General features: G+C 54.2%; 1 protein-coding gene across 5 annotated transcripts in view; it reads right to left on the minus strand.

Annotated features, from left to right (window-relative positions):
- Positions 1-7148: 7148 nt before the first annotated feature.
- The window catches only part of SLC41A3 (solute carrier family 41 member 3), a 44464-nt gene continuing 37781 nt past the window's right edge, over positions 7149-13831 (minus strand). For all 5 annotated transcript variants that reach the window (XM_002713135.5, XM_070049998.1, XM_070049999.1 and 2 more), the window contains 2 exons: positions 13164-13312; positions 7149-7993 (listed from right to left, as the gene is read on the minus strand). In XM_002713135.5, coding sequence (XP_002713181.2) covers positions 7784-7993; positions 13164-13312 — 359 coding nt within the window. In that variant the 3' untranslated portion in view covers positions 7149-7783. The remainder of the gene's footprint in view (positions 7994-13163; positions 13313-13831) is intronic.

A 13831-nucleotide genomic window follows, 5' to 3' on the forward strand; every position in this document is an offset into this window, starting at 1 on the left:
GGCTTTTCAGCCGGATCCACATGCCTTAAGAGCTGATTCTGAGGCCAGAGTGGTATTTAGGACATCTGCCATTCTATGGGTCTGCTGTGTATCCCGCTTCCAATGTTGGATTGTTCTCTCCCTTTTTTATTCTATCAGCTAGTATTTGCAGACACTAGTCTTGTTTGTGTGATCCCTTTGGCTCTTAGTCCTATCATTATGATCAATTGTGAACAGAAATTAATCACTGGGACTAGTGAGATGGCATTGGTACATGCCACCTTGATGGGATTGAATTGGAATCCCCTGGTATGTTTCTAACTCTACCATTTGGGGTAAGTCAGCTTGAGCATGTACTGAATTGCACATCTCTTCCCTCTCTTATTCCCACTCTTATATTTAACAGCCATCACTTTTCAGTTAAGTTTCAACACTTAAGAATAACTGTGGGGGCTGGCGCCGTGGCTCAATAGGCTAATCCTCCGCCTTGTGGCACTGGCACACCGTGTTCTAGTCCCGGTCGGGGCACCGGATTCTTTCCCAGCTGCCCCTCTTCCAGGCCAGCTCTCTGCTGTGGCCCAGGAGTGCAGTGGAGGACGGCCCACGTGCTTGGGCCCTGCACCCGCATGGGAGACCAGGAGAAGCACCTGGCTCCTGGCTTCGGATCAGCGCGGTGTGCCGGCTTGCGCTGTGGCCGCGGCAGCCATTGGAGGGTGAACCAACGGCAGAAGGAAGACCTTTCTCTCTCTCTCTCTCTCTCTCTCTCTCTCACTGTCCACTCCGCCTGTCAAAAAAAAAAAAAATAACTGTGTATTGATTACAGTATTCAACCAAAAGTATTAAGTAGAACAAACAAACAAAAATACTAAGAGGGATAACGTATTAAGTTGTTCATCAACAGTCAGGGTGAGGGCTGATCAAGTCACCATTTCTCATAGTGTCCATTTCACTTTAACAGGTTTCCTTTTTGGTGCTCAGTTAGTTGTCACTGATCAGGGAGAACATATGATATTTGTCCCTTTGGGACTGGTTTATTTCACTCAGCATAATGTTTTCCAAATTCCTAATAGGGATCACTTTTCAGTTAAAATTTAAACACCTAAGAATAATTGTGTGTTAATTACAGAGTTTAACCAATAGTACTAGAACAAAAAAAAATACTAAAATGGATAAATGTTCAAGATCACTAGCAATCAGGGAAATGCAAATCAAAACCACAATGAGGTTTCACCTTACCCCGGTTAGAATGGCTCACATTCAGAAATCTACCAACAACAGATGCTGGAGAGGATGTGGGGAAAAAGGGACACTAACCCACTGTTGGTGGGAATGCAAACTGGTTAAGCCACTATGGAAGTCAGTCTGGAGATTCCTCAGAAACCTGAATATAACCCTACCATACAACCCAGCCATACCACTCCTTGGAATTTACCCAAAGGAAATTAAATTGGCAAACAAAAAAGCTGTCTGCACTATGTTTATTGCAGCTCAATTCACAATAGCTAAGACCTGGAACCAACCCAAATGCCCATCAACAGTAGACTGGATAAAGAAATTATGGGACATGTACTCTATAGAATACTATACAGCAGTCAAAAACAATGAAATTCGGTCATTTGCAACAAGATGGAGGAATCTGGAAAACATCATGCTGAGTGAATGAAGCCAGTCCCAAAGGGACAAATATCATATGTTCTCCCTGATCAGCGACAACTAACTGAACACCAAAGGGGAAACTTGTTGAAGTGAAATGGACACTATGAGAAACAGTGACTTGATCAGCTCTTGTCCTGACTGTTGATGTACAATGTAATACTTTATCCATCTTAGTATTTTTTTTGTTCCAGTCTTTACTTTTTAAAAAACTAATCTGCAAAACCCTTTTAAAGAGATTTATTTTATTTATTTTAAAGGCAGTGTTGGGAGAGACAGAGCTCTTCCATCTGGTGGTCTCTCCCAACACGGCCACAGTGGCCAGGGCTGAGCCAGGCCCAATCCAGGGGGCAGGAGCTTCATTAGTGTCTCGCATGTGGGTGGCAGGGACCTGAGCACTTGGGCCATCATCTGCTGCTTTTCCCAGGCCATTGGCAGGGAGTTGGGTCAGAGTGGAGCAGCTGGGACACAAAGCAGCACTCACAGGGTATGCTGGCTTCGTGGACGGTGTTTGTAAGCTTTGTGTATAAGCTTTACCCACTGGAAGAGGGGCAACCGGGACAGAATCCGGTGCCCCAACTGGGACTAGAACGCGGGGTGCCAGCGCCGCAGGCAGAGGATTAGCCTATTGAGCCATGGTGCCGGCCGGAATAAATACACTTTCCCAGGCTCATCCCATCTGCCCCAGGCCAGGAAATAGTGGGGAGGGTAGCGGTTCCACCTCCATTTTAACAACCAGGAATTCAAGTGCCACGCAAGCAAAGTGACTGCAAAGCTTCCAGGCAATTTGCAGACCCTGGGAGGCAGCGGGTGAGGGCTCAAGTACCTGACAGCGGGGCACCATGACTGACAGCTCCAGCGGAGCCGCTGCTGGACAGCTCCTTGTCCAACTGCACGGGGGCGGGGCCAGTAACCGGCAGCCGTATCACATGGCTGATCTCAGCAGCTTGCCCACCCACGGGGTCGGTGATTGACAGGGGGACGGCTGCAGGTAAGCCCACCTCCCACGCACCAGCAACCCCTGCCCCTTTGCTCATAGCACAAGTTCCACAAGGTTGCAAACGTGCGACCAGCACTGGCTGCAGGAAGTGTCTGCTGCCTGCCCCCGTAACCTGTCATCGGAATAATGTCATCATAATAGAATTTCCATGGGGTGCACGCCCTCTCCCATCATGCACCTGACACCACGACGTTTCCGGTATTTGCGTAAAGGGGCCTAGAAATGGGTGGCGCTCAAGCCCCGCCCCTAATTCCTTTCCATTTTGAATATTCAGTTGGGCTCTACCCCAGACAGCAGCCCCTGTGCCTCCAGAGGGCACACAGGGAAGGCTTGTCCGTGGTTGCGGGCTTTCTGTCCTCTATCAGGGCTTTTCACTGCTGGGTGATTTTTGTTCTTTGTTTGGGGCCTTTCTGTATTTTCGGCCGTTTGCTCACACACAGCTCGGTTCTTGAGCTTGCACTCTTGTTTGGCTCTGAGAAAATCCTGCTCTCTTGTGCGTCTTTATGCCCCCGCCTTTGAATAACTTCATGCATGGAGGGAGAACCTGCACGAAGCCAGCTGGGAGCCCCCAGCCCACAACACACACCACGCCCCCTCTGCACACAAGGATCGCTAAAAGACCAAGACAAAATCATCAAGTGCTGGGCCCCTCCCTACGCCTTGCCACCACACCAAGGCTACTATATAAAGAACTGCAAAACTCAGACTTTAAGACGTCTCTAGGGAACCCCAAAGACAACACAAATAAAGCAAAAATTAGAAAAGAAATTTTAGTTTCTGACACCTACTGCAAAAACAAACAGCAAACACAGCCTAACCCCGGTCCAATTAACATAAAAAACTCACAGCAAAGAGCTACATACCCCTGTTCCCTTATATATATTACGTTCAACATTCGACAAAGAAATCACAAGACATACTAAAGACGAAGTAGACAGAGCAAGTGCCAGATCTACACTCGGATATGCTGGAGAGGTTGGGGTTATCAGACAGGAAATATAAAACTATGGCCAATGTGCAGACAGCTTTAAAAGCAGATAACATGAAAGGACAGAGGGTAAATTAAGTGGAGATGGAAATTCGGAAAAAGACAGAGGGGTGGGTGTTGTGGTGCAGGTCAAACTGAGGCTGGGGACCCCAGGACGTGTCCAGCCATGATTGCAAACTGAAATTCAGCTCTGAGAGTAGGTGAAGCTACCACCAGGCAGCTGCATCCCATATTAGAGGGCTGGTTTAAGTCCCGGCCGCTAATGCACCTGGGAAGCAGTGGGCGACAGCTCAGGTATTTGAATTCCTGCCACCCACACGGCTCGCTCTCTTCCTCCCTCTCTCTCTCTCTCTCCCCCCACCCCCATCTCTGCCACTCTACCTTCCAAATAAATAACTCTGTAAAATATATACCCAGTCTGAAATTATTTTTGACCATAACCTTTGAACTGACCTTGAATTTGGTAGCGACCTTGAATCTGACCTTCGCTCTTACCTTGGTTCGAACTCTCATCTTCTTCCTGCCAATCACTGAGACTGTGTCAGATCTGCCTGTAAATTCAGCTTGATCATGACCTTGGCTTTGAGCAGGAGCTTGATCTTGCCCTTCACCCTGACTCAGATGGTTTTCCTCACGCTCTGGCCTTCGGGGCAAGCACGGCCTGGAACAGTTTAACTGGACACCGGGTGTGACTGCAGCTCACCCCAGTCCTGGGTCTCTCCTCGCTCATGATGGCAGCCTCAGGTATGGAGTTTACCTGGTGGCCACTCAGCCCTGCTGCTCCTCCCAGGGGACGGCATCAGGGCTCAGCCGGTCAACGTCTCTCCTGGCTGGGCCGACCTCCGTGGATGAGCTCAGAGCCGTGCACACACACTGCTCTCCGTGCACAGTCCTGATGGTCTTCTCATCCCAACAGAAAAATTCCTCCCCGGGGAACGACCTCAGCCGGGAGGAAAAATTCATCCCAGAAACTGACCTCGTGCCAGCAGGTGCTGTCCTCAACCCAAAGAACAGAGCCCGGCCTCAGGTCCACCCACAGCAGGCGCGGTCCTGGGCTGAGTCCGCCCAGCTGCTTCACTCCCGTAGCGGATCCGTCCCTGACGCCTCAGTCCCTGCTTCTACTTCTACCCTTGTCCCCACTCCAGACCACCTAATACTATTTCAGAGTCAGCATTCCTCAAGCTACTTGGGGTTAGGTGTCTGTGAGTCGCTTGCATTGCAAAGCATCAGGCAGGAAGAATCTCCAGGCTTTTCCCAATGCGGCGTCGTCTTGGTGTCAGCAAAGGGGTTTGGTTTCTAACCATTTCATTGGTTCCTACGGGATGCAGGTGCCAGAGAGACGTAGACAGGGAAGTGACAACAGAACCAGAGGAAATCGGGGAACTGTGGCCAAGGGAACCCTTTCCCTCGGTGGCAAGGCGGCTGCGGCGCTCCTTGGCTGCTCCCGAGGAGCCCTCCCGTACCGGGGGAGGTGACGCAGCCGGCCGACACACTGGGCTTACGGTCCTGCTCCGCCACAATCCCCGGCACCATCCGAGCCCCTCTGTGCTGTTGCGCAGTGCCCGAGGCTGCACAGCTTCCCCTGGGGTTGGTCTGGCTCGCGATCCTGGTGGCTGCAGGTCCCCACAGCTTGGTGCTGGTGTCCCAGGGCGAGGCCGCTGCTGGGTGACAACGTGCTGGAACGCAGAGGGGGCCAGCAGTGTGCGGCAGGGGCACAGGTGCGAGCGAGGATGCAGACGCGGGAGGAGCGGCCAGGTGCACGCTTGTTATCCTGGAACGGATCCGCTCCCACGACGCGCTCCCTGCTCCTGCGAGATGGCGTCGCCCCATGGCCTAATTCCCTCCAGAACCCTGGCTTCTTGCTTGGTAGCACCGCCCTGGGGACCGAGTCGCTGACACAGGAACCTCCAGGCGAGACACCCAGACCTCCCCCAACCCCAATCCCATGAGCAGCATTCTCAGCACAGCGACGGAAGCCCTTACGCGAGCTACTCTACGGAGAAAGAGGCTCATTCTGACCTTGGTTCTGGAGGCACAAGGTCTACACAGCAGGGCACAGGGTTCTGCCAGAGCCCCCTGGGCGGCCTCACATCTTGGTGGGAGCAGGCGTACGTGCTCCTCAGAGAGGCGCCGAGATGCACTCTCGGGGACCCTAGCAACCCCCCAGACGCCCTGCCTCTGGACACCACCCTCACTGACACACAGGACCTGGAGAGGGGCGGGGCAGTCACGCCGACCCAAGCTCCCAAGCTGCGTAACTGCCCCGGGAGGCCCCGCCAGGCCTCAGCTCCACACCTGCTGGCCTCTTGTTGCTGGGAGCCTCTCACAATGGTTCTCACCCGGGACCCCACACCCTCACCCCGTCCCTAACCCAACGCACACCCTTAAGCCCTTCCGTTCCTGAGTCTCAGGGACATCGGATACTGCGTTCCCCTCCCCTTGGGTCTCCTGGACGGTGTGCTCCCGTCCCCTCTCCCTCCCCTCCCCGCAGCCCTTTCTCTGCCTTGGCACTGCGGGGTCCCTGTGCTCCAGCAGCTCAATAAACCCTGCAGGGTCTCAAGCTGCAGTCCTGCACAGGGCCCTGCCTCCCATATATCCACGACAAAGTCCATCCACCCAAATGCTCCCGCACCCCCAGCCCCTCCTACCGCGTCTGATTAACTCCCACTCATCCTTGGATCTCAGGTCCAAGGTCATTTTCTGATGGGGGGCGGGGGAGTCTGTCCTGAGCTCCTTTACTGCACCCATAGCTTGGGTCTGAGCCAGAATGCCTAGGGCCCTGGGCAGTTCAGAAACCTCACAAAGCCTCAGTGTGCTCATCTGTACAAGGGGCTGATAACAGAGCTTAATGACAGGGGTGATGAGGGCTTTGCCCAGTGTGGCCCCAGGACCCAGCCTGAGACATGGCACCGAGCTGTGCTGAGTGCCCCTCCCCCTCCCAGGCCTGGCTCTGTGCCCCAGGCGACTCCCGTGGACCATCAGCAAGGTTCCTCAGTCACGGAACTTCGGGTCGGGTTTGGCCTGGGAGACTCCGGCGGGGGAAGAGCCGGCGGCCAGAGAAGAGGGCGGGGGGCCGGGGGTTCATCTCCTGATCCTAAGTTGTCTCCAGGCCCGCCCCTACCCTGGGAGGCCCAGGCCCAGGGCGCCTCCCCATCCCCCATCCCATCAGGACACCGAAGCCACAGGTGCCACTTCGGTACTTGCCGAGTGAGTGAACATGTGTCCATCTACTTATCTCCAGGCGACAGTCCCTGGCCCCAGCCCTGGAAGAGGTCGCTGTGGGCCCCTAAGCAGCAGGAAGGGAGCGTGCCTTGGAGGACAGAACGGAATCAGCAGCTGAGGGCCGAGTCACGTGACGCCTCCGTAAACCCACGTGGAGGCTCCTGCCCCAGGGGCGTGGCTTCTGCCGCCGGTGAAAGCTTGCATTTGGAACAGGCTCCCTGGCGACGCTGGGAGAAGTGCCCGGGGCGTGCGCTGTTGTAGTCTCACGCTGCGTTAACCACCACTGAAGACAAGAGAAGCCCGACAGACGGAACGCTACCTTTATTTTACACGTCTCTGATCCTGGAGTACTGAACAGAGGGTGCTGCTGACAACAAATTCTGCAAAAAGTGTAAACTACAGCAGTGACAAGGCTTAGAGGCTGCAGAGAGGCTGGGCACGGGAGGGAGCCAGGCCCCGCCCTGAGAGGCTGCACACGCTCCCGGGGCAAGAGCCGGGAGGGCAGAAAAGCCAGGCGCAGAGTCCTGAGCTTGGGGACAGCACGGATCCCCCTCCTGCTCCACTCCAGTCCACACTGCACAGACGAGAGCTGGGCCAAGCTGGGCCACGCCCCTTCTGTGGCTGCACCGGGCCAGAACACGGCACTCCCCCAACTCACACGCACACAGGCACGCACGCACGCACGCTCACGCTCAGCCAGCACACGGACACACACCCCGGGTCGCACCCTCCCAAGCGGCACTCCAGGCTCCAGGGTTCCAGCACGGGCTCCGGCGCCCCCTGCTGGAGTCGCAGCGCGTGTGCGTCTCCATAGCAGACTGAGGAAGGAAGGGCCACGGCCAAGGCCACTCCGGGGACCTGGCCAGGGGAGACACTGCGTCCTGTAACCCGCCGCGGGGAGGGAAACATCCTACTAAGCAACCAGGGCTGGCTGGGCTCGGCTAGGGAGGTCCAGAGGCCAGTTCTGAGAGGTCGGCCAGCTCTGCCTTGCTCCGGAGCAGCCAGTCGACCAGGAAGCAGAGGGCCAGGAGGCCCGTGCCCAGCAGGTCTCCCAGGCCCGTGAGGTAGGGGATGCAGTGGTTGTCAGGATCCAGGGCCTGGTGCCAGGTCAGTCGAACCATCACCTCGGCCAGGTACAGCAGGATCGTCACCTGTCACGACAGCCAGCAGACACGAAAGACCGAGTCAGAGAGACAAGAACAGGCGAGGAACAGCCACTGGGCTTCAATGGCAGACGCCCGGGGGCTCCGTCAGCCCCAGCCGCTCCCTGCTGTCCCGCCGCTCGTGGGGTCTGTCATGGATCCGTGTGCCGGAAGCCTGGGCCCCGCGTGGCAGGGGGGAGGTGCGGCTCCTTGCAGGGGTGAGGCCTGGTGGCGAGTAAGTAGGTTTCGAGGACGCCACCCTCGGAACTCCATTACTGCTGTCTCTGGGTAGTGGCTCGGGCCTTGCGGGTCCGGGCTAGGTCCCATGGGAGCTGCTTGTTGTAAGAGAGAGCTTGCGCCAGAGGCCCTGAGAGACAGACAGGTAGCCTCGTCCACCCACCCAGGATCTCGGGAAGCAGCTGAGCAGCCCTGTAGAGAGACTCAGCACACCAAGCTCCCTGGGAAGCAGCTGGGTGGCCCAGCCCCTCTCCTCCAGCCCCAGGGAGCAGCTGAGCGCACTGTTCCCTGAAGCTCTGCCCGCCGAGGCCCTGGGAAGCAGAGAGCTGGCCCTGCACGCCCACCCGCAGCGCCTGGTGTCACCGGGGCAGACTTTTCTGCTCCATGAGGTCACAGGGGCAGCCGCCAGAGCCCACTGGTACCCAGCGGCTCCGTGCACCTCCCACGCTGGCACCCGGGGGCTCTGTCTACCTCCAACACTGGCACCCGGGGGCTCCGTGCACCTCCCACACTGGTACCCGGGGGCTCCGTGCACCTCCACGCTGGTACCCGGGGGCTCTGTCTACCTCCCACACTGGTACCCTGGGGCTCTGTGCACCTCCCACACGTGGACTCGTGGGTACCCCGCCCTCCCCCCAACCCTCAGGAGCTCATGGGAGCCCCATCCCTGCAGGTGGGTCCAGCACCCCCAAGCTGCCAGCAAACCCACGGGGTGTAAAAGAGCCGCATCCTAGCTGGCATCCTCACTGAGACAGACATGGCCATCAAAGATGACAACCCAAGAAGCCACATGGCACTACACCGATGCTCCCGCCGGGGAGTCAAGGCAATGCGGCCTGGTCGACACCCCGGGACACAGCAGCGGGAGGAAGTCCTGTGCGGTGACAGCCACCTCCGATACTAGGAGAGGGAAGGCGTTTCCAGGAGAAACACAAAACAGAAATTCACACCAGACAGCCCCGCGGGCTCTAGGGAGTCCCACATTAGGAGCAAAGGATGCGAACTCAAATGACGAAAACACACAGAAATACAACACTCAACAGCAGAGCAGATACACAGAGAGAAGCAAACCCAGTCACCAAACCACCAGAGCGAACAGGAGGAGAGAAGCGGAAAACGGGAACAGAGCGTATACAGCGCAGTGGCTGACGGGGATCCTGTAATTACAACCAGTAACTCCGAATACAAATGGGTTCCAGCCCTCAATCAAAAGACACAGAGTGGCTGACAGGGTTAAAACAGGACAAAGCAAGACTCAAGGGTGGGCTGCCTGCTGGAAACTTCCCCGGGAGAGGCACGCGTGGGCAGAGTGAGCGTGAAGCCGTGGAAAACCAGGCCGGGACCCAAAGTGAGCAGGAGCAGCTGTGCCCTCAGCACACACGAAAAGCGCGCCTCCAGTCGAACCCGCACCAAGAGCCGAGTCGCTGCTGCGGCACAGGGATCAGTCGACAAGCGGACATGCCAACCGGACACTTGCGCCCCGCGCGGGGCACTGAGGGACAGCAGATAACCATCACTCCATCTGCCAGGAGGCCGAGGCTCAGGTACAACCCTGGCCAGGGACATAACGCTCGCTTTCATCAATGGACGGTTTATATGGACCAAAAAAGCAACCAACAGAGCTGAACTATTCTACGGTCAAAGAGGACCTCAGGGACACATGTAGGGCATTTTATTCTGTGGCTGCAGCAGCCACATTTTTCCGGACAGACCATGTGTTAGTCCACCAAAAACCCCAAGAAGCTCAAAACTACTGAATGCATAGCGTGGACCGTCTCCGACCACAATGGACAAGCAACACCTCAGCAAGCACACAGATGCATGGGAATTAAACAACATCCTCTCGAGTGCCCGATGGGCCAAGGAAAAAACAAATGAAAGGCAAAATACAAAAGTTTCCTGCTACAAATGAAAATAAAAATACAACGTACTGAACCTTACAGGATTCAGGAAAAGCAGTACTAAGAGGGATGTTTATAGCAATATATGCCTGTGCTAATAAAATATACACATTTCAAATAAGCAACCGCATGACACGACTCCAGGAAATAAATAGAAAAAGGAAACCAATTCCAAAATTAGCAGAATCCCACAGATCAGAGCAGAAATAAACAAAATAGAGTCTAAAAAATTACAAAAGATCGAAGAAGAGTTGGTGTCAAAAGACACAGAAAAAACTGACCATCCTTAGCTGGAGTAACCCAGGAAAAAGAAAAGGCCCCAATAAATAAAATCAGCAATGAAAGACGAGGTATTTGCACTGACACCTCAGAAATAAAACAAATCACTGAGGATTCTTGTAAACAGCTACATACGAACAACCTGGAAATCCTGGAACAAAGGGACTCATGTCTGGCCACAAATAACTGAGCCATGAGGACCACGAAAACCCAAACAGACCAACAAGCCCTGGGATCACATCAGTGATAAAATATTTCTCAACCACAGCCAGGCAAGAACACATCTAACAAGAAAACTGCAAACCCGTATCCCTGATGAACGCAGAAGCAAAGAGACTCAACAAAATAGTAGCAAATCAAGCCCAACAGCACATAAAAGGAACACACACGGTGAGCAGGTGGGACTTACCAGGGATGGAGGCAGGGATAGTCTAACATTTGCAAATCAACAAACGTAACATATTACATCAGTGGAAAGACACATAAAAACCACATGATCGTCTTGACAGATGCAAACAAAAAGCAGTCCTTAAATTCAACATCCACTTACGATTTTAATAGCAATGGAAAATAAGGTAGAGAGGAATGTCTCTCAACAGAGTAACAGTTTATATACATGGCAAACTCTGTAACACCAGATGGGAAAAAGCTGAAACCATTTCCACAAAGATCAGGAACAAGACAAGGGTATCCACTTTCTCCTCTCTTGTTCCAAACAGTATTGCAAAGCTTAGCCAGAGCACTAAGGCAAAAGAAATAAATACAAGGCTTTGAAACTGGAAAGCAGCGGTCAAATTATCCCTGTTTGCAGACAACACGTCTATAACTAAAGTCTCTAACCCGACTCCAAAACACTGTCAGAGCTGATAAATGAAATCAGGAATTTGCAGGGCATACTTTTTTTTTTATACTCCAATAATTAAGCCACTAAAACAGAAACCAAGAATGAAATCCCATCCATATTAGCTTAAAAATGAAATGAAGTGAAATAGTGAGGCATGGATTTGACCAAGGCTATGAATGATCTCTACAGGGAAAACTCTAAAACCCTGATGAAGGAAGATGCACAGAACACCAATGTATGGAAAGACAGCCCATGTTCATGGATCGGAAGAATGGTAGTAAAACATCCATGGTACCCAAATAAACCTGCAGGTCCAGTGCAACTCCTATCAGGAGAGCATCAACACTGTTCAGAGACTAAGACAAATCATTCACAAAAGTTGTATGAAACCACAAATGGCCCTGAACAGCCCAAGCAACCCTAAGCCAACACACAAAGCAAGACCTCTTAGAATACCTGACTTCAAACAGCAGCACAGGACTGGTTTAAAAACAGATACAGGACCAATGAGACAGAATAAAGATGCCAGAAATAAGCCCACGTATTTAAAGTCAAGATTTCCAGGGGCTGGCACTGTGGCATAGTGGGTTAAGCTACCATGTGCAGTGCCAGCATCCCACATGGGCGCCGGTTCGAATCCCGGCTGCTCCACTTCCGATCCAGCTCTCTGCTATGGCCTGGGTAAGCAGCAGAAGATGGCCCAAGTCCTTGGGGCCTGCACCTGTGTGACCAGGAAGAAGATACCAGCACTCACACGCCCTCTGTAGCACTGCTCACGGTCACCAAGACACAGCCTCAGCTGTCCGGCAGCAGGTGACTTCAGAGTGATGTGTGACACCACGGCAGACACCACAGGCTCTCACTTAGAGGCAGAAGGGAACAAGCTGATCTCCAACAAGCAGGGAACAGAACAGTGCCCACTACGGCATGGGAAGCGGGCGGGGCAGGAGGGATGGAGAGGGGATGCTTTGTGGGTGCAGGGGTGCAGCTGGGCGAGAGGAACAACTTCTAAGGACAACTCTGAATGTCCCCAGTACAAAGCAATGACGTGCGTGTGTGGGGACCTGTGTGCCAATCACCCGGATATGACGGTTACACTGTGTGTGTGCCGAGATGGCACAGCATGCCCTGGAAGTATGGAAGCTACCGCAGGTCACTTCAACACTAAAGTACACTAGGGGGCCAGCGCTGTGGCGCAACAGGTTAACACCCTGGCTTGAAGCACCGGCATACCATATGGGCACTGGTTCGAGACCCGGCTGCTCCACTTCCAATCCAGCTCTCTGCTATGGCCTGGGAAAGCAGCAGAAGATGGCCCAAGTCCTTGGGCCCCTGCACCCATGTGGGAGACCCAAAAGAAGCTCCTGGCTCCTGGCTTTGGATCAGTGCAGCTCCAGCTGTCGTGGCCAACTGGGGAGTGAACCATTGGATGGAAGACCTCTCTCTCTCTCTCTCTGACTCTCCTCTTTCTCTGTGTAACTCTGTAACTCTTTCAAATAAATAAATAAATATTTCAAAAAAAAAAAAAAACCACAATGGGCGTGGCTAGTGCCTGCCCACAGCAATGTAAACACAACTTGGGAGTCTGTGTGTGTGGGGGGGGGTTCCCTGGGCTCACTTCTCTAATGCCCTGATGATGACTGGGTACCAAGTGGTGTGCACGTGCAGGTAGCATGCAGTGTGTGGCATGTAGCATGTGGTGTGTAGTATAAGTGTGCCATGTATGGCATGTGGTGTGCAGTATGGAGCATACACCTTGTGACATGTAGCACGTGTAGTATGTAGCATGCAGTGTGCAGTAGCTGTTGTTGTCTGGACTCTTGGACTTGAACGAGCTGACTGCTCTTTCGGAAGACGGGGGCCCTGCCCACCAGGCACCCCCAACCCAGCCTGCTCCACCCCACGCAGTGCTGCTTACCTGGATCAGGCCCGCAAGCAGATACAGCACCACGAAGCTCTTGCTGTCTGTGACCGACTGGCCCTCCACCAGGTAGATGATGTAGAAGAAAATCAGGTGGCCCGGGACCACCAGGAAGAGCAGCACTCGGGCTGACATGGAGTTGACTTCTGGAAGACACAGAACCAAGAAGCCTGCAGGCCCGGCCCGGCGGCAGAGGCCACGTGAGAGTCCAGTGAGGCGCCCCCGTCCACCTGGGCACTTCCTCCGCAGCTGTTCCCTGGGCACCTGCTTGGGGGAAGGCAGGTTCTAGAAGCCAAGGACCGTCCCTCCCCTCCCCTCCCCTCCCCTCCCCTCCCCTCCCCTCCCCTCCGGGAGCCGACATCTCAGGGTAGAGACCAGCTGAAGCTGAGGGTGGGACAGAAGACTTCAGTACACTCCAGGCCCTCGCGCACTGCGACAGGGTAATGCGGTGCCGTTACGCCCGCACGGCCAACATGGCCACATTCTCTCCCACATCCCTGTTCAAGGCAGGAGTCGGAAAATCCTCCACGTGGCTGACACACGGTGACCCAGCAGGCGTTACACGGCGACGGCGCGGACGCTGGAAGTGACTCTAAGGAAGCATCATGAACACACGGGAGAGAGGTGAAAAGAGACAGAAAGCCCCAGACAGGAAGCAGCGCACA

This window comes from Oryctolagus cuniculus, chromosome 10, assembly GCF_964237555.1.
Source record: "Oryctolagus cuniculus chromosome 10, mOryCun1.1, whole genome shotgun sequence".
Taxonomy (NCBI): Eukaryota; Metazoa; Chordata; class Mammalia; order Lagomorpha; family Leporidae; genus Oryctolagus; species Oryctolagus cuniculus.